We start from the raw sequence: 27,522 nt of genomic DNA, 5'->3' as shown, positions 1-27,522 counted from the left end.
AGCTCGAAGAATCCGACTGATTCTGCCTTTAACTGAAACCTAACTTAACTGAACTTTTACGTTTTCTTCTTTTTAAATTTGGGGTTTTATTTGTGTTTTGTAAATCTGTTCATTTATTTATCTGCTTTGATAATATAAGAAAAGATAAGATAAGATAAGATAAGATAAGATAAGATAAGATAAGATAAGATAAGATAATCCTTAATTAGTCCTACAATGGCGAAATTTGCAGTGTTACTGAAGCAAAGTGGTTAGGAAAATAGAAAGAATCACCAATAATAATAATAGGGGATAGGAACAATATACTTCACAGTTTACAGCTTTGCAAATAGGAAATACTGATATTGCACCCTTGATATGATAATACACTTGAGTGAAATGTTGATATTGCACAGCTGAAATGAGATATGGCCTGAGTATAATAGTGCAGTCAGTTTTTCAGTTTTGGTGTGTCTGTGATCTACTGGGAGGTGAAGAGTTAAAAACATAATTATGTCGTCTTAACAAATCCATAAGTATAATGTTGGAAACCTCCAGTGTTCTCACCTCACATATTCACCTACCACTCAGCTGGAACCTCTGGATGTGCATTGGCCGTGTGGTTGGTGAGGAGCAGGGTGGCCCCGCCCTCCTCCAGATGTGCGCCTCTCTCCAGTCTCTCCAGTCCGCTGCTGGCTTCAGCAGGGTGCGGAGCCTCGGGAAGTCAACAGGAGGGCACCGATAGTAACACTTCAAGTATAAACAACGAGGCACCGGCTGCCTTTTTCCACAGTCCGCACCAGCCAGATCTCACTCTAATCTAATGAGTCGTGACTTTGTCGGCAGCCAATGAGGAGGAATTTGGCCCGGGGCTGGTTTGGTTTCACCTGGGCAGCCTGAGCCGCAGAGCAGAGCTGATGGAGAGGAGAGGCAGGGTTGAGCGCGGTGCCAGTCCGGAGCGCTGCTGAGCAGAGAGCCTTCATTCAGCGCACAGACAGGGAGCGGTCTGCTGCTTTCTCACACGACCTGTGTGAATTCTTTGTTTTCTTTAAATAAGTGAGTCGAGGGTTTTCCCCAGAAGCAACAACCCGTGGAAAAAGGAAACAAAAACCCTCTAGGATTTTTCTTTTTCTTTTTTTTTTTTTTTTTGTGGCGACGGAATGGGGATGTAACTGGTTTCCACATGCGTTTCGAAGTGGCGTGAGGTTGACTCCAGATTGAGAAGAGCAAACTGCAGGGGCGTTGTGGTTAATTGAAATCGATCCGGTGGTCTCTTTTTGAATGTGAAGCAGCAGCAGAGGGTCTTTCTCCTCTCCTCTCCTCTCCTCTCCTTACCCCCTCCTCTCACCTCCAACATGACTTCACTGTCGGGGACCAAGGAGAGGTCTGTGAGCAGCCGGAGCAGAAAATATGGGGTAGGTAGGACATACCTCTGTCACCTGTAAGCCTGGTAAACATAAAAACTTATCATCCATGCACTCATGCATGCGCTCCATCTCATACCCACCCCTTTTCTCACCCTCTTTCAGTCTGAAACTCATGAAAGCTCGTTTTAGCAGATTTGCCTCCATGCTGTTGATTGATAGCTTTCTGAAGATCACATTTCACACATCACTGCTCCTGGTGTCACAACAGTGGTGTGCATTTTCACTGATAGAACTCCCACATCTCTTAATTATCACTAACTGAGGACCAAGCAGCTACACTCACACCTGTGCCACCGCCTACTTCCTACAGTCTAATTAGTGTTAATTTATAACTCACATTATGCACCCACCTCTTCAGTTGGAGATGGTTGTGTATTCCCACCTATCAGCCTACTCATCCCTGCCTTATTATTACAGACCTTGTGAGTGAATACAGCAGCAATAGGACCCAACCTCTCTATGCCACCACCACATCAATGGCTCTGTTCTCCCTGACTGGATTCACCCAGACGCAAAAGATCTAATTTTCATCTCCTTGTGGCGCATTTGATGTTCCCTCCATGTGGCTGTCTGAATAAAGAAAAATAACACAGTTCTCCACATGAAATCTGACCTAATCTTATTTAGATGAAAATGGCAGCATCCAGTATTTTGACTGCCTTGACTTAGGTTGCGTCATCATCATCACAGTAAATGAATAACATTGCTTGCCCGTTGTGCTTTTTTAATTGTCTCACCAAATGTTAGACTCCTTGTTCACCCAAAGACTGCATGTTGCCCTGTGTGACTGGCTGCCAGAAGTGTGGTCTGCAATCACATGACTTGGACTCAAGTCAGATTCAAGTCACAAATTTGGTGACTTTAGACTCAACTTCACAAAATCAAAAACTTCAAACTCGACTCGACTTAAGACCAATGACTCGTGACTTCACTTGGACTTAAGCCTTTTGACTTGAAAATACTTGACACCTTTCCCCAAGCCCAGAGATTAAAACGTATGCTATTCACAAAGTGTGCCACAAATCGATTAATTTCCTGAATCAACATTAACACTATTCATCCCCAGCAAGTCAACACTTGATTCTCCAGATCCAATTTGTTTGAACCATTGACATATATTAGCAATGGACAGCATGAGAGTGAAGCCAAAGCATCTCAATCACCCCCTGGTGGCTGGCTGCAGTACAGGTCTTAAATTATGCCTCTCCAGTGTTAACAGGTGAGACATGGGCCAAACTAAAACATTAAAGTACATGTCAAATAAATTTTTCCCAGATGATTTCTGTCATTTTAGGTACTTCTTATCAAGCTGGTGTTTGTTCAAGTGTTCATTTTTCTGATCAGTTTGGTTTTAATTAGTTATCTCATGCTATAAAAAGGGGATTTTGTGTTGTGATTGACAGCTGAGCTTGACTTGCAGTTCAGTCAGTTGGCTGTGTGGGTGAGAACTTGAAAGTGGCTCACACGGTGATCACTGCTGTGCAGACACTTGCTTCAAATGACGCCACCAGTGCAAGATAGCAGTGCTTGTATTTGTGATATTTTGGCTCCAGTTTTGTGCAGTTGGATGAAGTGGAGCCTTGTTGCCCATCTTTCAGTGTTGTCAGTGGTTTGAACCAATCTGACAATAGCCAATTAAATTGCAGGAGAGAGCCATGAAGAGCTAATATTATGTTACATTGCTGAGCTCCAGTTGGAAAAAAATTGAGGCTGTTCAATGTAAAAAAAAATCATATTGTGATTATTTTGGCAGATATAGTGATTGCAATATGATTCACAATTAATGGGAATGAGTTTTGTATAGAGTTTTCATTTTCATGGACAAAAGTATTAAAATCATGATGTTTGTTGGGGTGTGTACCAAACAAACATGTTCTTTTCACATGTGGAGAAGAAGATTTGTCAGCAGCTTCTGTGATTTGGATATTGCATTGCAAATTAACCAAAGATACCAAAGATAATTTTGTTTGCATACAAAAACTTTGCGGTGATAAAACAAATAAATAAAACAAATTGCAATATGCAGAACATTCAGGTCAAAAATTACAGATACAGATACAAAAGCGTCCAACTTCATTTGACATTTGAAGTGGCACAAAGAACAATAAGTTGACGCTCTGTTGTTAAAATGGTATTTCATTGGGGAAGAGCACATTATGACTTGTATAGGACTCGTAAGTCAAAGTTTAGCACTTGGGGGTTGTCAGTCTTGACTTGGAAATTGAGTGTAAGGAATTCAGCCATCATTAATTCATCTTAAAAGGGCCTATTAGTAATTTTTTCCTCTTTTAAACATTTTTACAGATGCCTGACACCTCCCCAACCAAATCTGCTTCCTTCTTCCCGGACACATGGTACCGAAAGTCCTACGAAGAAACCACCCGCTCCAGTGCACGTCCTACCCCAGAGGGAGCCGGCTCCATGCCGAGCTCCACAGGCACCCCGTCCCCAGGCTCAGGCATCTCCTCGCCGGGGTCCTTCTCTGGATCACCAGGGACCATCTCTCCAGGGATTGGGACAGAATCGCCTGGTTCTTTGGGTGGCTCCCCGGGTTTTGGGACGGGATCACCAGCCTCAGGCAGTGGAAGTTCCCCTGGTAGTGAAAGAGGGATATGGTGTGAGAACTGCAATGCTCGGCTGACAGAGCTGAAAAGACAAGCGCTGAAACTGCTTATCCCTGGACCTTACTCCAGCAAGGTAATAAACACACTCTCTGTCCTTCTGTCTTATGGTGTTAATGAATGTATGCGTGAATTCTATTGCATATGTTTCTGTACAGCCTGTTCTGTCACACAGTAGTGAGCTGGTTATGCTCGGTAGCCATAGCTTCCAAAAATAACCTGTTCCTTCATTAACTGTGGCATTTGGACAATGACACTTATTAACTTGGTTGCTCATGAAACACTGGGCTGCTAATCATTCCCTTGCTTACTGTGTAGTCAGAGTTATTGTTCTCATAAATCATAAGGATGCTGTAATTTGCCCAACCCTCAGTCGACCAGCTGTGGAAAAGAGCAGAGACCAAACAGCCTTTGGGATTTAGGATAATTATTGCATCTGAAGCTGTTAATCAATTACTGACAGAGTGCAAAAGCAAAATAATAGATGACACAGACAAGACTGTTTGGATTTTTGTCTTGGACATATGACTTTTCTCCTTTTGTGGGAATTAACATGATGGATTATTGAAAGACACTGACCACTTACAACAGATATGAATCCATATAGATTGCTGCCTTTTTCTAATTTTCTTTGACAGGTGATTTCTTTTTTCTGCGGGTAATCTATATAATCAATTTTTATTCCATTAGTGAGGCAATTCTCAACAGACAGCTTTTCTGAGCCCCAGAGTCTTGTGAGTTGATTTATGATACAGTATCAAATTATATAATATGCATTTATCACCATGCTTTTTTGTTAGGTCCTGTGATATTCTGAGTAGCTGGCCTACATTGAATTGTTTTGTAGCTCATAAGTTAGGATTAATCTACAAAAGAAACCTCTGCTAACATCAACTAACATTGTTTAAACAACTCTTTTTCAACCAGAAAAATCAGGTTAGTGTTTGTGATCCCCATAAAAAATCCACATTGGAGCAGCTGATAGCTGCCAAAAGTCCCTATAGAAGTGTGTGTGTGTGTGTGTGTGTGTGTGTGTGTGTGTGTGTGTGTGTGTGTGTGTGTGTGTGTGTTCAATCAGAACTGCACACTTTCACTCTCGAAAACACTCAATAAAATGTATTTTGAGGCAAATTATATCACTGATGCAGGCAATTAATATAAAAACCATTACTCTGAATAAAATCTGGCTTATTTCCCATCATGCTGAGTGCTGGACTGTTTTTATTTTATGTAAAAATTATTACTTTTTGTTCTGGTGTTTGTGTCTGTTCAAAACACGGTGGTTTACATTGGTAATTGTCATTTTTTTTGTGCTGTATTTTGCATATTTTGGAGTGTTTCTTCTTTATGTTGAATGTTATTTAGGGACTGATGTTGCTGGGAGCTGCTTCCTGGCTCTCATTCTGTGCTGCTTGCCACAATATTTTATTTCATTCCCCACAACCATTTGGCAACCCCCAGAAATAATCTTGCGACCTGGTTGAGAACCACTGGTTCAAACAGCTGGAAGGAAAGCATGGCACTACAGATGACTCAATGTGTTTCATGCAGGTTGTGTTTTTGGACTTGGGTCAGATAAACAGTATCGTGGAGAAATAAGTACATTTAGGTTTCAACATTGGTTTGGTAAAAAAGTAGTGGTTGTGCATATAGATGGAATGAAAAAAAAAAAACACATGGAAAGCCCTCCTGGCAGGGCTTTTGACTCTGCATAATTTTTAAACACGTTGCCTCTGGGTTCGATGATCCTCCGCTGCAGTTGACTGGATTTTAGTTATGAATACAGTGGGGCTGCACATCAGACTTGAAGTTAATTGGTAACAAATTAGCATGCATTATGCACCATGGGGCTAATAAAGTGCATCCACCAAGAGGGAGTCAGACATAGGACCACAGTGGGACAGAAGGACTTACTGTACAGCCAGTAAGACAGAGACACAGGTGGAGACAGTGGGTTCTTATTAGCTCAAGAACATGACAGTTGGAAATAGTTAGGAAAAGTGGGGTTAATGGGGACTGTCTATGGGCAGACCACTAATTAAAATGTTATTTGCGAGGTTGGGTTTATGTCAGGCTGATTAAAGCTTCCCCACTGCGGTTAACTTTATTGCGGTTTAGAATAAGCACAGGCACATAGCTTACAGTATTCTAATTAGTGTAGTATGTGGTGGTCTAATAGGTGCTGTGTGTGGTTTTGGAAGATGTATCTTCACATGACGTAAATTGAGTACTTTTTTAAAGGTCCAATGTGTTACAAGGATTTATTGGCAGAACATGTCAGAAATGGAATATAGTATTTTTATATGTGTGTTCTTTCATGTGTGATCCCCTGGAAATAAGAATTGTTTTGTTTTCATTACCTTATAATGAACTGTTTATATCTACAGAGGTCATGACCACAGTTGTCACCATCATACACTGCCATGTTTCTATAGTTACTCAGTCCTACACGATTGAAAGGAGAGGATAGGACAAGGCAACTGTAATCTGCAAGCTCACTGCTAGATGCCACTAAATCCTGCACACTGGTCCTTTAAACAACTTCACATATGGAAATTGGCTGAACATGGTATGCAAGTTTAAACCATTTGTAGGGTCGTCACAAGCCAACATATCTATCTTTGGCTCAAAGATTTTTTTAATGAAAAATAAAAATTTTAGTGCCTTTGTCTCGGTGTGTTTGACAGACTTAAACTTGACAGTATGAATGACAAAATGTACTGAGAAAGTAGGAGAGGGAAAATCAGTAGCACAATGGATATTTTCATAGTAATTTCACAGTCAGAAGATTAAACATGTGCCTTTGACGTGTGATCTTAAATGTGTTATTTTGTGGTTTTGTGGTTATTGTGTAGTTTTCCTCCACAGTTGCTCATGATTATCCAGCTTCTTGCATGAATGGCTTTTATTTCAACCATTGTGAGTGAGTGTTAGTAAATTAAATAACTGTCACTTAGATCGTTGATTACTTGACACATGGTTTAATGAATCATTTATTTACATGAGGGACTTGAAACAATGTTAGCCAGCCTTCTTTTCTTACAAGAGTGAACTGACCTACACAGGTGTTTCATGTTGAAGAAAGGCTGGCTGAACCCATGTCCTTGGTGAAGCAATGTGACCTAATAATCCTTCTCCCTCACCAAATGTGCCAGAGCAGCACATAAGCTGTGTGTGTGTGTGTGCATGCGTGTGTGTGTGTGTGTGTGTTCGTCCGTGTCCCTTCCTGTTGCGCTGTCAGCAGGAGACCCCATGTTTTTCCCACAGGACACTGGGACATATGTGACCCCTCACAGCAAGAATAAGAACACACATCTGATGACTAACTGATGATATCCCCCAGCACACATACACACACACACACACACACACACACACACACACACACACACACACACACACACACACACACACACACACACACGCACGCACGCACACACACACACACTTCTGAATCATCTAGACCTGTCTCTGTCTCTGGATATGAATACATGATTGGTTTTGCTTGACCCACGCTAACCACACACTGCTGTTAATAGTATGCAAATGATGACCTTCACCGGTCTTACTGTTGAATATTTTGTTGCTTGGGTGTCTGCAGTTCAGTGTGTGTGTGTCTGTGTTAATTTTTGCTTGTGGGGCATTTAGCATGTTTATTTGGCAGTTTGTTAGAGCAGTCAGTGAATACAGAAACATACATACACACACACACACACACACACACACACACACACACACACACACACATGCACCCATGTTAAATTAGTCACTATGGTTAAATGTCAAGATATTAGATTGTGATGGGCAGATTGTTGGTGTGTGCTCTTCCACTTCTCAGCTGGATAAGGAACTATTCGGCGTTGCACACTCTGGATAGACGTGATGATATGGTAAATAAAATCAAGTTCTATTATACTGAGAGATATTATTGCGGTATGATTCACGATTCGTGGGAATGATTATTTTTGCATCACAATTTACATTTTTAAAAAACTGTTAAAATTATGATGATGTGACATTTGTTGGGGTCTGTACCAAACAAAACATTTTCTTCTGACATTTGCAGAACAAGATTTGCAGGCCAGGACATCTCTGCAGCACTACTACTACTTTATTCATATTAATTTCATCTGTCACATAATGCTGTTTTGTCATATCTTTTTCCTTTGTCACAAAATGTTAGCTTCTGTGAATTGGATATTGCATTTGGCCATATTGAGATTTATCTAATATTTTTGATTAATTGTGCAGCTCTAGTGCAAAGTGTTATTTGTGCAGTGTTTATTTGCCATTTGCTATCTATTCTACAAAGGTAGTTCATTTGTTTATTCATTCATTCATTCATTCATTCGATCAGTCATTCAAGAGAAGTCTGCTCCCTAGTGGCTCTGAGGAGACATGACAGTTTTCAGGTGTGGAAATTTAAGGAAAATAAAGATGGCCTGAGAGTTATTTATGGCACACATAAAGGAAAACAGATAAATACTGGATCTGTGTTTTTTCCCCAATGACTTAAATGTTATCCTCAAATTAGGCTACAATCCATTTCAGGTCATGTTGTCCATATATCTTTATTACTGCTGTTACTCAGTCAGCTGGGACCCAAGGGCAGGAGACAGAGAGACAGAGTGGCAGAGAGACAGAGAGAGAGACAGGAAGGCAGGTCATATTGCCAGGGGCACTATGGCAGTGTTCTGTTGAGGGATTAGAATGAGCAGAGTAGGTTTTCAGGTTTAGATGCACACACACATGCAAAGTACACGCACACTTGTAACCACAGGACTCAAAAGCACATCTGGCTACACAGCTGTACTCACTTAAGGCCTCTGTCCCTGCTCTACTGGTGTGTATATATCCGTGTGTCTGTCTGTGTATGCGTATTCATCCCTTATATCCACACCCAAATCATAAATGGAGGCAGGGTGATCTGTTTTTGGTTGGTCCAGTTCAGCTTGGGAAACTGGGTCACTCTGTGTGTGTGTGTGTGTGTGTGTGTGTGTGTGTGTGTGTGTATGTTTTACTCACCAGCAAAGTGTCTGTTTCAGATCAGCTGAATGTCAAAGCCATGTATGTTTATAAAGTGAAACATATACAGTTCCACTTCAGACATAAAACTGAAACCAAAAAAGGACATGTTTGCGAATATATTCTCTCACTGAGGACCTCTTACTGGCAACTTGAAATTTATTGGGATCACTTTCATCTGTACTTTTTTTTTTTTTTTGTAAATTTTGACACATTACGTGAGGTATATATAGTACTGAGGACTTGAGTTTTTATGTATATGTAAAAATACACTTATTCAGAGTATTTATATTAGCAGATCCATTGATGTATCTAGAGTTGGCAGTAGATTAAACAGCTGACAGCAGCTGTAGAGTAGGCCTCCATAGATTTTAAACTTTGATGCACATAAGTAAAACTGGGATCACAGATACAGTGCAGTGGCATGAGAATCTTAAAACCACATTCAGGGTCTGGAAAGATCTTAAGTAACGTTCTTGGCATATGGAGTAGATAAACCTGCCAGAATGAGGAGTTTGTGAAAATGACTGCTCATACATTTCCTCTGGACCTGGACAAGTTAGATTATAAAGTATTGGTGGACAATCCTGCCAAAAAATAATATCACAATCTATTTAATCACAATCCAGATCCACAATCTAAACTGCATTCTTTTTTCTCAATTTTGAAGTTGGGAACAGAAGCCAGACGGTAACATAATCATAAAATGACACTTCACAAGCACTCACAACTCAATTGCATTGTTTATTTTATGTCACCCGAGGATGTAATTCATCCAATCAGCATAGCCATCTACGGCTAATCGCTGAGATTTACATTAGCTTATGTGAAGTTTTGAATCAGCAGTAATAGGACATTAAATACCACAATCTCTACAATTTGCCAGAAAAGCAAATTGTGGAAGCTATAGATCACAATCTTGTCAGATTGCCCACCATGTATTAGTGTCACTTACTTGTGACCTGAGTCAGTGACTTTTTGTTCTACTGCATTTAACACAACTCTTTACAAAACAGCAAATTACCAGTAATTTTGCAGATGAAGCAGAAACAAGTGGCTGATACATAATTTTAGTCAGGCAGAATTACACTATATGGTCATGTAAAAACAAAATCTTGCTGTAAATTGAATATGTTTGGGTTTTGGAGTGTTGGTCAGACAAAACAAGCAATCTGAGGATGTCATCTTGGGCTTTTACAGCTTGTAAAGGCAGTCTCTTTTCTGACATTTTACAGAAAATAAATGGAACACATTAAACAGCAATGGAAACAATTGTTATTTGCAGCTTTAAATACAACCAGATATACTTATCAACAGTGGATGGTACAATGTACAGTACTACCTATAACCTACATAACTGGTGTTATCATCATTATTCTCCAAATTTAAAGAGGTTTTAAAGGTCAAGTGTGTAAAATTTGCATAGGTTTATTAGCAGAAATGCATAAGTATGTTTTCATTAGTGTAGAATTATATGAGAATAATAATTATTGTGTTTTTGTTACCTTACAATGAACAGTTTATATCTACAGAGGAAGTGGGTCATCTTCCACAGAGGCCCCCCCGTGTTTCTAAAGTAACCCAGAAAGAACAAATCTAGATATGGCCTTTTGCAGCCACCATAGGTTCTCCACACGCTTGGAAGGGAAGGGTGAGGTGTTTGGTGCTGGTGCAAGTTCATTGTTAGATACCACTACATCCTACACACTGGTACTTTAAAAACTCAAAAACACCCACATCTTTTCAATTAGATGCTGAAGTGAAGCTGAAAGTATTAACACTAACGTTGTCAACCAAATCCTTTTAATACCCAACATAATAAGCTCCACGTTGTTAGAAGTACATCTGACCATCAGGTGAAACTGAGGTTTAGAGCTTATGATCTATCTTCTGTTTCAGATGCCTTTCCAACCCACAAAAACAAAAGGGGTTAACACTCTAGCGGATATAATCAATTTAGCTAATCCCAGTCACGAGGTAATTTTCACCCAAAGCCAGTCATTTGTCTGTAATTAGTCTACTTATAAGATCAAATGGTGGAGTATTATTGCTCTGCAGCCTGTCCTCACAGGGACGTATTTCTGCACACAGGTACCTAGCTATCCTGTAATAACCAAATCCCATAACACTGCAGAAGCAGGCCTCCGGTAACCACGGCAGCTGGTGTTGCCACGGCAGCGACATGTGACAGATGTGAGCCGCATACATATCTCCATCAGCGTTAATGGGCTCCTCATAGCTGTGTGCGTGTTGGTGAGAGGCACAGAGAGGGTGAAAATATATATAGTTCATGTGAATAATAGCACATGTTAGTGTGCATGTGTGTGTTTTTGGCACGAGGTAAGGGAGAATATATACAGTTACAGCAGTGTGATGGTGTGTGCACATGCTGGTGTGTGTGTGTGTATGAAAACAGAGAGCGATCATGCCCTCCTGATGCCTTTCAGGTGTGAAAGACATTACCATATAAAGAGGTGGCTTCATCAATAACAGCAAGACGGTGTGGATGGATGGATGAGTGTGTGTGAAAGGAGGGAGAGATGCTGATGCAGGCTGAATTGAAGAGCTATTCACTGGGCTTATGTCAATTTGACCCAACACCCAAGAGCCTACACGTACACACCATCTCCGGATCAAGTCTTACTTACTTTACCCTCTCTATATCAATCCAGTAAGAGATATATGTGTGTATATGTAAGCAGTTTAAAAATAAATTGAATATAATATTCATTCAATCGTCACATATATTTTAATTATTGTATGATCACCTGAAAATAAGAATCATTATGCTTCATTACCTTAGAATGAGCTCCGTATATCTACAGATGGCACAGGTCCAAAGTGACTCTAGATACAGCCTTTCATGTTTTTCGCAGCCACTGTAGTTTGTCCTATACACTTGGAAGGGGAGAGAGGATCTTTCTACTCCAGGACTGCTGTGGGTTCTCCACACTGACCGCCATCTACTGTGGGTAATACACTGACTATCGATTAGTATGTCATACAAGACCACTTCAAAAAATACGAACTCACCCACCCGGCAAGTAGTTTATCTACCCGCGACATTTCCAAATAAATACTGTTGGTGAGATAGTGTACAATGTCACTATCTCACCAAACTGTGAACCATCCTCCCCTCTGCTTCATCTACACAGTCTATAGGTCTCATCCAATAGAGCCCTTTTGGGATGAGGCGGAAAGCAACATTAATTTGTTGCCTAGAATCTTGCAGAAACAAATTTGCATTGACCCTGAGATCCGAGTAGACTTTTCCCAGCAATTCATATTATGTATACCTTAATAAACGTGCATAGTTATGAGCAAAATGGGTCCAACCTAGCAGCAGTTAGATGAGCCTATGGCCAGTATCTGTGCAGCATATTCTGCTGTTATCTTTCCCTCACATCCCTGTGTCTCTTTCTCTCACACACACCGTTTTAAATGAGGCTCTGGAGAAAGGAAGCAAAATGAGAGAAACAAAGATTTCAATTTAGAGGAGTAGAGGGAGGAAGATGAGTAGGAACAGGGGGAAAAATGAGTAGTTAGAGAAAAGAAGGAAGACCATTTTCCCTAATAGTGCTATCAGTGTCATTACAGTCATTGACCCAGAGCGGACACACTTAATTAGTCTAACTACGCCAGCCAGTAAACTGCCACAGTCAACACACTGTGTGTTTGAAACCTGTCTGTCTATAAAGAACCGCAGAAGCCACTAACAGCTTTGCCAGTTCCAAAAGAAAGCAGATGATGTATTTCAGTTTGCCAATGTGCATTAATTAGGAAATTTAGCACAAAAACACACACTTAGATCCAGTTGATGGATGTGCAAAGTACCAGGTGTTTTCACAGCGGGTGCCATTACCAGTTTGCTTTGTTTTTACTCTGCAGTCCCCTCTCACTGGCAAATTTTAAGAGAAATTAAAGGCACTTTGTACCAAAGCCTTTCTTTTTGTCACTTGACTTTAGTATCGTGGATGCTTTGAAATGTTTGGATTGTTTTATTTTTCTCAGCAAGGTCTCCCACAAATTCCTGATTTAAAACATACTTAAGATAGGGCATCCTGGTGGTCGAGTGGTCTTGAGTTTGAATGGGAACATATGTTATCAACCCTGTCTCTCTCTATTCCCTTAATTCCAGTCTGTCTATGCTGCAAACAGAGGTAAACACAAGAAAATATATTGAGATCAGAGAGTTGTAGTTGACTTAAAGGAGAAATATTTAAGTCCCTAGCTTTAAAAAATGACTACTGCATTCCAAATAGTGAGTTGGAGCCATAGACGATGTAATATTACATAGACTTACTCCCTATTTAACAGCCTATACGGTCTACGATTGAAGCAAGTTGTTTCTCCTGCACCTCCTCGTCCCCAGACTAGAAGTTCAGGCAGGTGGCCTGCAGGCTGCAGGGACACGGGGGCTAAACAAAAGTACACGATGAACATAGCTTTAAACTTTGACACTGACAAGCAAAGATGTCCTACACTGTAAGTTGATCAGCTGTTCATAATTGTCCGTTGTTAGTCGATGTAAAGTTAAGCCTGTTATACCAAAAACTAAAGCACACTGCTGTTAAATACACACTTTGAGTTCAATAACTGCCTGCCTTACTTCCTCTTAGACTCAATTAACATATTTCTCAATTTAACCCTTATAAATATCGACTACTTCTAAAAAAATGTTAACAATTTCTTATGATTCACACATAGACACTTGCTTATTCATGAAACATTTATCATTAATTCGAACTCTAATAAATGCTGGCAAACTAGCAAACAAAAGCAGATGTTCTGGACCAGAATGGAAAAGGGGAAAGGAGAACATGCTGGCTGTAGTGTAGCTTATTTCAAAATATATTATACATTTCTCCTTTAAAGCAGTGAGGAAGAAAAGCCAGTTTTACACTTATTGCACCTACGGTACCTCACAGACTCCAGGACCAGTACAAACCCACATACCCACCACTCCTGCACTCTGACAACACATTGTAATAACTAGCAAATCACATGCATGAGTGAACTCACACTGGCACACAACATTGCGTACAGATACACACTGGCATGTGTTTACGTGCGCTTCCAAGAACACACGTACATTGCTGAATGGTGGTGAAAGTGGCAACGGCACCTGCTGCCATGAGGTCCGTAGCTACCATGGCAACTGCCTCTCCATCACCTCCACAGTACAGAAATAAATGGAGAACATTATAGTTACACATCTGTCTCCTCCTGTCTAGAGTTTCAGATTTGGTATGTTTTTGTGTGTGGTAATGCAAAAGCTGAGATCATACAGACACAGGAAAAACAACATTAAGTGTCTTAGTAACGTGTTGAGCTACTACAAGCTGCTAGAACAGCTTTAAAGCTCCCTGGCATAGATTGTTCTGGACCTCTACTGGAGGAGGATACACTAATCCTCAAAATGTTATTCTCTTATTTAGTGCTTTTGATTTGTACATTTTTTTCCTTTAATTTGTTACACATCTATATACGTGCATTATATTGTGCATATGGAATATCACTTTATATTAGTAAAGGATAATATTTGTTGTAATTTATCATACATTTTTTTTCAGAGCAGTGGGCTTTTATTTTCAGGATAACAGGTTTACTTTACATTGACAGACAACTGACAGTTATGAACAGCTGATCAGCTTACAGTGTCCTGCAGAGTTCCTGCAGCCTGCCTGAGCTTCTGCATGTCTGGAGAGGTGGGGGAAGGGGGAAACAACTTGCTTCAACCATAGATCGTATGTTAAATAGGGATTCTATGTATTTAATATCCGGTCTATGGCTCCAACTTGGAGTGCAGTGCTCATTTTTGGACATGCAATTGTTACATATCGCTCCTTCAAGTTATGTATGTGTATATCTGTCCATTCATCATGTCTTTATATGTCTTGTCTTGTTCAGACACTGTTTTCTTTCCTCAGACTTTTGAAAGTTTTTCAATTCCATGACTCTGAGCCAAGATGAAGAGTGAAAACATCCCAGCGTTCCCATAGCCGCAGGTGCCAACTCCAGCACTCTGTGACGCTGTGAAGTCTTGCTCGCTGAACGGGGTTATTTGAAGACCTGCTAACCACACTTTTAATATTAGCCAAGCTGCTGTCATAAGCTGATATATCACACAGAAGCATGCACATGCACTCACACAGACACCTCACGACACACACGCCTTCACAGACTATCACATAGTCAGATATAACACATCTATCTTCAGCATCTCACACCAGGAAAATCTCATGACAGGCTGAGGTGTGAGTGACAGGGATGACATGTGTGTTTGTGTGTGTGTGGGTGCATGCGTGTGCGTGTGTTCTTGTGTGTGCATGTGTGGCTCTAAGTGTCTGTACTTTATCTTTGTGAAAACTAATTTATGTTTTCAACTTGCAAAGAGACAACATTTTGGCTGAGAAATATTTCTTCAAGGGACTATTTTAGAGTTACATTAGAACAATAAAGATACACTATACATGAGTGTATGTTGGGATGTTAATGTGAACAATGACTACAGTATTAAAAGCACATTTAGGAGGTGAAATTTTCTTCTTTTACTTCTATAATAATCAGATTTTATTTAGTTTAGTTAGTTTACTATTGGAAAAAGACCAACACTTTTGAATTATCAAAGCATCCAGTCCACAGCAAAAGGTATCGGCAGAGGGCGTGGTCTCTGTGGATCCAGGCATCGCCACAAACTTCTGGTGGGTTGTGGGTGATAATTCAGAAGTATTATTCTTATATGAATCTGTGCATTGTTTCTTTAAGTCCAAACAGTTTCATTTACGAACATTTACAGTAATACTAAAATACTGTAAAACAATGGCACAGCTTCAAAAATTCCCTCAAAATAACTGTAGCAACTGATCTGATGTCTTTAGCAAAAATATACTTTCTGCCTCCTTGATTTGTCCAGTGAACGGCTGCTTTAACAAAAAAAAATCCTGCAGTTTGTTGAGGTTTGTCCATGCATTTAGTCAGGATGTTGATGTTTGGATGTGTAACAGCATGGGATGAATACAAAAGAAGAGATGAAGTCATCATGATACATCTGCTCGATACACACGAAACTAGAGAAGCTTGAAGTGTTGTCTAGAGGGAGAAGGATCAATTTGTTTTCTGTCAAACACACACACATACATTCATACATGCACATGCAGCCTCTTGCGGTCTTGTTGCAGTGCAGTGCTTCTGTAGGTTTATTTCCAGAGTATGAGCTCACTAATGTCTGATACTGTGAACAACCGCTGCTGTGCCTTCGTAGCCAGTTATTGTAAGAGTAAGAGGACACACTAGTATTTCAGGGTCTAAAAAATATTATATATATTATATTATAACAAAGAGACTAAAGACAGCCTCATGTAAGTCAAATAAGACATCATTAAAGGCCAACTCATTCAGAAAAAGGATTTGTATCACACACAGAGCAGCTACATTTTATAAAACCTTTAACAGGTAACAAAAATATATTTGTGAAAATCCAAGGATCATTTCAGCAATGTTATGTTGGAAATGTCAGACAGAAACAGGAACATCTCTATGGAGTCTAAACTTTGTTTTGGGAAAAAGAACTACATCACACAGGGAAGTGGTTAGGTTCGATGGTACCTGTGGAGTTGCCATGCCTAATGGGGGAACAAACATAATTACAGTATATATTAAAATATGAGTGCAATGATACATGTAGGGTTTCTCTCAGCTGCCAATGTGATCCTTATAAAGAGAGGACAGGGATGTAAGGAGAAGAGGAGAAAGAAGTAGAAAACAAGTTGAGTATGTGGGAAGAGATGACGTAGTTTTCTTTACAAAGGTGCAGTGGCCTTGTACACTCGGTGTGTCTGTGTGTGTGTGAGTGCTTACTGTGGTCAAAATTAGAGACAGCGCTCTGTCTGTTGGTCGGTCATGTTTTACAAGTACTGTAATGGCATTCCTGTTCTAAATACACTGCACTGCAGGGCTGCAAAATGCGTGTGTGTGTGTGTGTGTGTATGTGTGTGCATACATTCCTAGCTTAACTATATAGGTTAAGAGGCTGGCTCATGCCAAAGATAGGATGAGAAGAGAACCCCCTGTGTGTATGTGTGTGTGTGTGTGTGTGTGTGTGTGTGTGTGTGTGTGTGCCCGTGTGTGCGTGCGTGCGTGCGTGTGTGTGTGCGTGTATTTTAAGCAGCACTGTGAGTCTATTGTGTCAGAGCATTGTAAAGGGCAGGAGGTGAAACAAGAACAAGGCTGACATTTTAAGCTGCAGTTTCCAGTGCGGCTTCATGGCAGACTTCACTGAAGTAGTTGTGGTTCAATTACTGTACTTTCTTTTCTTTTATAAGGGTCTAATATTCAAACTGTTCTGAAAACCTTGACTTTTGATATGTGAAATGACCTATGTAAAATTTCCAAATTAAAATACTAGACATATGTTACATATTTTGTTAAATTGTTCACTTTCATTGTCCCAAATTCTTCCGACAATGTTCAAATGCAGAGAAATATGTAACGTATTCAAGGTAATGATGTGTTTTGTGCTAGCCATTGCTAGCTAGTTGTTAATTGCTAACATTTTCATTAGCTATATCGTGCAGCCCTATATCTGTGTAAGCTGATTGATCTCAGACAAATTCTTTTTCCTCTTTCCTTCCATTTGTCATCACTTCCTCAACCCATACCAGTGGTGGACAAAGTACTCAACCCCAGTACTTGAGTCAAAGTATAGATACTCCTGGTCAAATATTACTCAACTACAAGTGAAAGTTGCTCAGTCAAAATTTTACTTGAGTTAAAGTACTAGAGTACTTGCTTTTAAAAATACTTAAGTATTCAAAAGTACAAATTACAAAGTACATTTTCTAATATCAATACATGCTGTATTGTTTTCATGATGCATTTACAGAAGCTTGTAACTCTCTGAAACCATCTAATGATGCACTGACTTGCTTGTAGAACCACTCTGCTACACAAAGCCTATAGAAACACCTATAAAAACTTCAGCATAGAAATACAATCAAAAACTAACTCTGTTAAATAACTGAGATTTCTTTCTGGCTTCAGAGGCAGTATATACATGAATTATGTAGTATTTTTCACCCCAATAAAACAATCCAACTTTAAAAGCTACCTGGACTAATTAATAATTATAATAACATCTTGAGGTTTAATTTTGTCTTTCTCCTGCCATCACTATTACTGCTTTTGCTTGTTCTTGTTACAGAGAGCGCCTGGATGATGTATTTCCACTTTTACATCAATCCCATTTGAGAGGAGCTACTGTGATTGGTTTCCTTTTGTGAGGAACACAGCATGTGACCAACTGCATTTTAGAAAAGAAAAAACACACCAACAGCTGACTTCAAAGCGAAAAATAAACAACCTTCCTAGAAATGTAGTGGAGTCAAAAGTACAATATTTGTCTTTGAAATGTAGTGGAGTGAAAGTAATACATTTCTAAAATACTCAAGTAAAGTACAGATACTCAAAAAATGTACTTAAGTACAGTACTCAAGTAAATGTACTTCACTACTGTCCACCACTGACCCATATGGACTAATAGAAATAAATATCATCCACTTCCTCATAATGCTCATCATTTATCTCAGCCCAGGAGTATCCCTCTATCCTCACATCATTCCGATAAAAGACAGAAAGGGAAAGAAAGAAATAGTCAAAATAGAGGTTTAAAGAAATGGAGAGGCAATAATTCATATAGGCTACATGATGGGGCATAGATGGAAGAAGAGATAGTGTGTGTGTGTGTGTGTGTGTCTGTTTGTCTGTGTGTATGTGTGTGTGTGTGTGAGAGAGAGAGAGAGAATTAAATTGGCTGTTTGTTCCCAGTCTGTGTTCAATCAGACACAGAGAATAGCCTCTAGCCGTTAAACTTTCCAATTACCTTGAGCAGATGGAGCCTGCGGGGCTCAATTTAGAGGGTTTGAAATGGTTGTTGTTGTTTACTGTTATCTGCTATTGACTGTACACCAGGCTACATACAGTGTCAGAGAGGGAGTCATACTAAAGCAGGACTCTTCCTCTTTAATCTTTACCAACATATATCTCTCTCTATCTCCCATCTTTATGCTGTATTCAGTCTCAGTGAATCACCTGTTCGATATCTGACAAAGCATCAGCAATATCTGGCTGATCATATCTCACAGAGCTGTGCTTAGCCGTTGGTAATGCAAGCTTGTGGCCAGACTGTTTTAATTTTGAATCCATGTACAACTTGGATGAATAAGAACAACTGGGCTCTTGAGCAAGACTCTTCAACCTCAGCTGCTCCCTTGGAGGAGGCCAACAGTGGAGCACTGTGGTTGCTTTACGGAGCTCCTGTGTATGAATGAGTGCTACTGTGTGATTACGAAGCCTGGAAAAAGAGCAAGCACGCTCAGTTGACTTTCATGGATATAGGACTGTTAAAAAAGTGTTTTAGTTTTAGAGGCTTGCAGAACCAACCTGCCAGCACACCCTTAGGATGTTTAAGGTTTATGTTAAAGCACATAAAACCTCGTTGTACAGACCTGGGGGAACCACCTAACAAATTGGTTTGAAGTCCTGGTCAAATATGCAGTTTACTGCGTTATACAGTTTGTTTATTTAAAGATTCCACCCCCCAGACATGTATGAAGACATATATACAACTAGTCTGCTTGAACAATGTGCATGTTTTTGTGTATGTGTACTAGCAGATTAGAGTTTCTACATCACACTGTATAAATTGCAAATTCAACTGGGATTAACTTTCTTAACTAGTTGTGATATCATAACTTCTTAAAATCTGATTTTCTATGAGCACAGATTTTGTACTTTGAACAAATGAATGTTAAAACATCCTTTAAGTGTCACACTCTGCACATATATCATTCTACATTGTAAATCTCAAACATCCATCTATAGAAACAAGAAGAGAAACATATTTTTGAATGGAAGGGGACTTAAAACATGTATTTTTCAAAATATAGTTATTGTTCTACACCAAAAACTCATCTGTTTTTTTTTTTTTATTTTGTTAGTTTGAATAAAGATGCAGATTTTAAATATATTTCTGTTTTTTTCTGGTGTTCCAGCAAACATTTTAAATATACTGCCTAGCAGATGAAGTGGTCTGTGAAAACTTCCCTTTTTTAATACTGTGTTTAGTGCTAGTTATAGACTGGTGCCTCCTATAAGCAGAGTTTGTAGATGGTGACTCACAGACATTACCTGGCACATGTTTGAATCAAATTTCTTGTTAAAAACAGATAAAACCAAGTTGTTTGGTTGCTGAATCGAATTCTGTAGTAGGCCATAATTGGCATACCATTTTGTCGAATTCTGAGCCAGGAAAAACCCAGACTGAGTTTGTATATTTGCGTTTGTGCTAAGGGTAAACATACAGTTTCTTTGCACACACTGTTCACCTGTCTCCTAGTGTGTGTGTGTGTGTGTGTGCTCATAAAAGTGGGAGTTGTCAGGCAGATCTTTACCTTCAGTTCCTCCCTAGCGAGCCTCACTAACCTTGGGATGGAAGGATACTGGAGTGAAGCATGGATGGAGGGGAGCAGAGGAGAAGTGAGAAAGTGTGTGTTCAGGTGTGGGATACGGCAAGATGGATTACCCAGCCCAAAAGGTAATTCATCACTGTCAGAGAGGGAGAGGGACAGAGAGAGTGTGGAGAGAGGAAAGGAGAGAGGGTGAGACTGAGAGAGAGGGAGAGTTAAGAAAGAGAAAGGATGGGTTGAAGGGCTTGGGGAAAGATAGATAAGAAGAAGGTGGAAGGCTACAGGGGAAGGAATAGGGGAACAAATGTTGTGAGAGAGAAACCCCCTGAATCACACTTTACCAGATGTGGTTGACCCCCACCTCTGGGAAGGACGGACACAGATGAAAGACTTGGAGGCTTTACTGCCTGGATTGGATAGTGATTCCCAAACCTCTTCTGGCATGGCCCCGCCCCCCTTCATAAGCTGAAAAACGCTGACACGCCCTCACCCCACAATAATTATCAATCATTATTATAATTGGGAAAGCAACTGATAAAAAATGATCCAAGTTGGAATTAAGTGAAATAAAGGTCAGCATGACAACATCAGCAATCCCTTGTTAGTTTATTTTCTCTACATCATATCGCATTCAACTTAATTTCACTCCATATTTCTCCCCTGGTCATCCATGCCCCCCCTGCAGTGGCAGTACACCCCCCAGGTGGACCTACCCCCCCAGTTTGGGAGCCACTATACTAAAGTAACTTTGCAGAGTGTGGAGTGTAATAAGAGACTTAGAGATGTACCTACAGCCTAAGGAAAGGACTGGACATTAAAGAAATGGCACATACAAATCTCGTGAGAGTTTCAGAAATCTGGGGCTCCCTTATAGACACGACCCACTGCTAACACTGCCTCAGGTACGGTCCTTGTGGTTCGGTATGTGAAGTGCCATGTATGAACTACTGTGTGTTGTAAAACCTGAAAATTTTCACTGGCAATTTCTCACTGGTATTTTTCTCTCAGGCCCTGATATAAATGGACAACTCATTTACAGTGGGTCATCAAGGTGAATTTTCAGACTTCCAGACCCTACTTACATTCATAATAGATGACTAACCCATTTATGTTTAGTTGGAAATGTAGGTAAGTGTCTCAGTATATTCAGACCGTTCTGTTGACAGTTGTTGGAAACACAATAGAGAGGAGGGTAACAAATGATTTGTATTTTTACTGTGAGCAGTGTGTTACAGGATTGATCCCCTGAGCCACCTGTACCTCCTGCACATACCCCATGTGAAAAATGCCATTTGCATAAACTACTTTCCCACTTAAATTAACTAGCAAATAAGCCAAGTCTGCCATCTATATTCAGGCACCGGACCACCACCTAATTGGCAGCTAGCTAACACGCTGAAGCAGATAATTTTCACACGTAGCTTTGGTAGCAAATGCTTCATTTACAGTGCAGCTCTGATGCAGATGGTGCACTAATTTAAACGCAGGCAGCAGAGTTTATATGCAGTTCATTTACAGACAGGCACCACCATGGGTAGCCAGATAATTTAAAAACAGGCACTAGCAAGCAGCTTCCACATAAAAACCAGACAGTAATTTAAACAACTATTTCATTTACAGCTGAGCGCTGATGTGGCTGGCCAGCTAATAAAAACTGGGCTCTCTTACAGCCAATGAGCTTATTTACATTGTAGACTTAACACTGTACAAGCTGGGACAAGATTCGTAGCTTAAGCTATTAATGGGAAGGCAGCATCGGCCACACATGGTGTATATACAATATATATATACACACTCTTAAATTTGAATGAAGAAGACATGAAAAATGCACAAATGAACACAAATACTTGTTAGGTTTGCATGAGAGCATGAGAGCATGAGAGCATGAGAGAGAGAGAGAGTGCAAGAGGGACCTTGTGTAGTTGATCTAATCTGTCCATAGCATCTGTTTCCAGTTTTTTGTACCCTCTTTGATTGGGTTTAACATCCCACTACACACATACACACTGTGCTATTTTTGTATTTGTGCAGTGACGAAAACACAACTTTTTGGAGCAGAATGGCTGATGAGCACTTAACCCAAGATAATCCATGGCAACGTCCAGACAGGCAATTAATTATGGTCGTCAATCTCCAAACAGCGGCTGCATGAATGCAGCCTCTGGCGGGCTGCAGACCGAAATACGTCACAAACGTGGTCTGAGGATGTGCTTCAAAGGCTCTCTGAAGGCCTTTTTTTTGAAGACCTTCACACTGACCCTGCTTCATGAGAGTCGCTCGCCCACAGCTATTCAAAGAAGTGACATTTCAAAGGATGCTAATGTCCATGAATATGAAAGCATATTAAGCCACTGTCTAGTCCTCTGGGTGATCCAACTTCACTGTCCTGTCCTTACTGCAGCTCAGAGTAAGGACTTCCCTCTGCAAGTGGTGGAGACAGTCCTCTTAATTTAGGGACAAGTGATGATGATGGCGGTGTTTGACTTCACACTAGCACTGAGAAAGATCCTCATGGAGAGATCAGTTTCAGGGCAGTAAAGGTCTGGTTCCTGAATTGAGCCAATGTGAGAATGATACATTGTTTCAATTTTCCAACTGGTCCAGTTTCACAAGGAAATAACTCAAACAGTCCAGAAATTGTAAAAACAAGTCATTTGATTATTGGTCAAAAAGTCTATTATTGGTATTTATTGGCAAAAAGACAACAAATGGCCCTAATTCCACCTGGAAATCTTAGATGTCGGTATTGATTAGGAGCACATATCAGCTGACTTCAGATAACTGCACTAGTGTCTTAGTACTTGAGACCAGTCTTGGTCTTGAAAATGGTCTCAAGACCACTTTTAAAAGGTCTTGGTCTCATCTCTGTCTCAACTGCATTTTGACTTGGTCTTGTCTTGTTTTTGGCCTGTGTTTTGTCTGATTCACTACAAGTGATGTAATACTTAATTTGAAATTTTTGATACTGTCTCTGGCTGTCACCCACCCTGTCCTCCTACATGCACTCCACAACTTGGAGACAAGAGAAGAAGCTGTGGTTGTCTAGGAGGAGATGCCAAACAAACCAACTGAAATAAAAAGTCTACCTAAACCACAAAGAGTCCATCCATCCATCCATCCATCCATCCATCCATCCATCCATCCATCCATCCATCCATCCATCCATCTTCAACCGCTTATCCAAAATCGGGTTGCGGGGGTAACAGTTCCAACAGGGGACCCCAGAGATCCCTTTCCTTGGCTACATTAGCCAGCTCTAACTGAGGGATCAGGCCAGGGCAGAAATGTAATCCTTCCACCTAGTCCTTGGTCTGTCCCGTGGCCTCCTCCCAGCTGGATGTGCCTGGAACACCTCCCTAGGGAGGTGACCAGGTGCTCAAACCACCTCAACTGGCTCCTTTCTACGCAAAGGAGCAGCGGCTTTATTCCGAGTTCCTCACGGATGACTGAGCTTCTCACCCTATCCCTAAGGGAGATGCTAGCCACCCTCCTGAGAAAACCCATTTCAACCACAAGGGGTTCATCTGCAAAACAGCGTTCAGAGAAAATAGTGGGCTGTAAATTCTTTTAGCTAGCTATATTATGTTTTTTTATTTGTTTTTTTGTGATAAACAAGCACGAGGCAGGCCAAATAAAGCTATGTAGCTAATGCATATTATGCAACATATCTATGCTACACACTGTGGTACCACACCCTAACTTGTGTGAGAGAGCTGTCACAACACTTGGTCTCCCCCTGCCTTGGCCTTGGTCTTGACTTGGTCTCAACCTCTCAAGTTCTTGGTCTTGTCTTGTTCCCAATCCACACTAGTCTTGGTCATGATTTGCTCTCAGTTTCGGTTGTCTTGACCAGAGCACTGGATTGCACATATGAACGTTTCATAAGACAGCATGTATTAAATAATTTAATAATGCAAGAATTTCTCTCTTTGTCATGAGTCCAGGTTTGTCCCCTGCCAGTCCACATTTTGGTGGTGCACCTAGTTCACCAGTCACTACAAACAGGAAGAGAAAATCTTTTTTTTTAACTCAATGAGATGATGTACAATGCTTCTGTGTTTGGTTCAAACAGCAGAAAAGAACTGCTCCAGATCTCACAGATTTGACAGTGATTGCAGACAACCCCTTCAATGTTGACCAGAGAGTGGTTGTTTTGGTCTGAGTTCAGGTCCTGCATTCACACCATTCCAAACAAAACTGCACCAAAGGGATAAAAAGAGGGTTTGGATCAACTGGACTTAACAACCTAACAAGACTGGTGTTAACCTGCCCCAAGGTGCATGTGGGGACCAAAACATCTGTTGGATCTTATCACATCTGACAGCTGGTTATATTATTACTAATACACACACACACACACACACACACACACACACACACACACACACAACATTATGCAGTGCACAGATGCTGCACACACAACCCCATACAAATATGTACACATAAACACGCTTAAAGTCTCCAGTGAGACAGAATGCAGCAGGTAATTTACATTCCCTATAGCTAGTTAGTTCTGTGTGTGTGTGTGTGCTAATTAATTTCTGCATTGCCATGGCAACACAAATGTTCTAATGCGTTTTTCTTTGTTATTAATATAGCATGTCAACATCACAAGGGAGTGTGTGTACATGTGTGTAGACATAAGTGTGTGTCTGTTCATCTAAATGCATGCCTAAGTGACTCTACACAAACGTGCGTGTGTGTGTGTGTGTGTGTGTGTGTGTGTGTGTGTGTGTGGTGTATTAGTAATAATATAGTGTGTGTGTGTGTAACCATTGTGTCCTAACCAATCTAACTCCTACACACATTAATGGATCATATGAAGGAATGACCAATTAAAAAGGTGATTAAAGGAGACATACTTCAGAGAGAGGGGGGAGGTGTGTGTGTGTGTGTGTGTGTGTGTGTGTGTGTGTGTACGTTGGTAGGTAATAAATGAGAGCGAGAGAAAGAGAGAGAGAGAGACGAAAGGGAGAGGAAGCCTACTGGGTTCCTTGACTTATTTGTCACTGAGGGGAAACAGAAAGAAACAAAGAGAAAAAAGAGAAAATTCAGGGGAGGCAGGGAGTCTAGACTCTCACTAATATGCTATTAAAGAGCAGTTTCTGCTTTGGGTTATTTCTGCTGTGTGCTGCAGAAACACTAATCTGCCTCTTAGCTAGCTTTTGCACCCATAGACACACTGACTTAATTCAGCATTTTATAAAGTGTACAAATAAATAGCATATTCATCCTTAGATCTGCCCATGCTGTAAATGCATGAATGATCAGTTTTCAGCGCATTAAGCCAACTTTCTCATTTCAGTCATCCTTCTCGTCTTCCATTCATCCTTTTTAGCACAATTCCTCTTTTGTCTTTTTGTCCTTTCACCCTGACTCTCCTTCCCTTTCCATCTGTCTCTCTTCTTACATTTGAACATGGACAGATCTTTATAATTGAGGTACAAGAATGTGGTAAGGCTTTTTACGCTCAGTATGACCACAGATTAAAGGTGAAATATATAACAACCTAGTGTTCAAATTTGGTACTGCAGTCCAAATTCAAAATATCGGAGCAAGTTTTTTTTCCCTGGCCTCATCAGCAGACTCAAAGCTCAGGCAGGTTACCTGCAGGTTGACTGACACTGACCTCCTAGCAAATGATAATAGGCATCAATGGAACCTGCAGCTGTTCATGTATGCATCTGTTTGGGAGTAAAATTGAGCCCCGAACCTACACAAGCGCAAGACGAGTGCAACATTATCAAACAATGATGAGCCCTACACTGTAAGTTGCTTAGCTTTTTATAACTCTGTCAACTGTCTGATGATGTAAAAATAGATCTGCTATCCCCCACTTCTCCATAAATTCACACTCTGGAGTTCAATGACTGCCTGCCTTTCTGCATGCCAGACTCTATTAACATATTGCTTCATTTAACAGTTATAAACATCTACTCATTCTAAAACATTATTTATGTTTTCTCACAACTCATAAACAGACACTTACTGATTTGGCAAACATTCAGTATTAATTTAAGCTCCATGTAAAACGACTAAAGGTGAAACGGGCAGTGAGCAAAGTCACACAGGCCAAAACAAAACAACAAAAAACAAATAACGTTATGCGCCAGAATGGAAATTTCAAAGGAGAACATACTGACTGTAGAATAGTTGTTGGACAAGCCAGTATTTCAGCACAGCATGTTTCTTTAATCTCTGATGAGATATCATAGTCATTTCATTATTTACCACAGTAAATATGTTACATAATTCTCCTTAAATTGTTATATTGTTGATAGAATTGGTCGAAATCATTCACCACTGGTTCCTGTTCATAAACATGTTTACATTAAGTAAACTTGAAGGGGACATGGAGAGCGCAGACCGCCACCAAGGCTAATAGACCAGTCTTCTATGATATGCAAATCTGCAAACACAACCACTTGGAAAAACAACAGTAAGAGTGACATTGCTTGTTTCTTACATACCTCCTACATGTGTTTCTACAGTGACGTTTGAGCTAGCTGCTTGATTTGAGGTTTGCTGTTACACAACAAATGCAGTTAACTTTCCTACACACCGGTGTAACAATTGAGCTTTTGTCAATTTTAACAAAGTGAAAAACAATATGTGTAGCTGCTCAAAAAATTCCATGAGTTCTTCCATGGCCCATGCTACCCCCCTGCACACCAGTAGTTTTTTCTGTAATCCTGCTGACAGACAAACAAATAGTACCGAACTAAAAACAAACCCCTTGCTGCAGGTAAAAAAAAAACCCCACCTTGGTTGTTTCATTTTCAGCAACTGTGGCTTGCATGCTGCATAATGTTATTGATCTTCTTGATATTGATCATTTTTAATGGAAAAATTCTGCTCAAAATAAGGTGGTGATTTGAAACTGCAACTGTGCACATACTGTTTTTTTTTGTTAAACTGGACTGTGCTTTATCCCTACTTGGCAGGTGCTGAGGTGAATGATGGGATGATGGCAGCTTAATATCTCCTCTGCTGATGACAGTTTGA

At 40.3% G+C, this 27,522-nt stretch overlaps 1 protein-coding gene across 1 annotated transcript in view; it reads left to right on the top strand.

Moving 5' to 3' along the window:
* Window positions 1-622: 622 nt before the first annotated feature.
* The window catches only part of kif26ba (kinesin family member 26Ba), a 110,390-nt gene continuing 83,490 nt past the window's right edge, over window positions 623-27,522 (top strand). Inside the window, exons 1-2 of the mRNA XM_084719206.1 lie at window positions 623-1,394; window positions 3,711-4,103. Of these exons, the coding sequence (XP_084575332.1) occupies window positions 1,335-1,394; window positions 3,711-4,103 (453 nt within the window). The 5' untranslated portion in view covers window positions 623-1,334. The remainder of the gene's footprint in view (window positions 1,395-3,710; window positions 4,104-27,522) is intronic.

The sequence above is a fragment of the Lutjanus erythropterus genome, chromosome 1 (genome assembly GCF_056507025.1).
Source record: "Lutjanus erythropterus isolate fLutEry1 chromosome 1, fLutEry1.hap2, whole genome shotgun sequence".
NCBI lineage: Eukaryota > Metazoa > Chordata > Actinopteri > Lutjaniformes > Lutjanidae > Lutjanus > Lutjanus erythropterus.
Note: the sequence above shows the minus strand (reverse complement) of the source record. Positions and strands in the feature narration are given on the sequence as shown.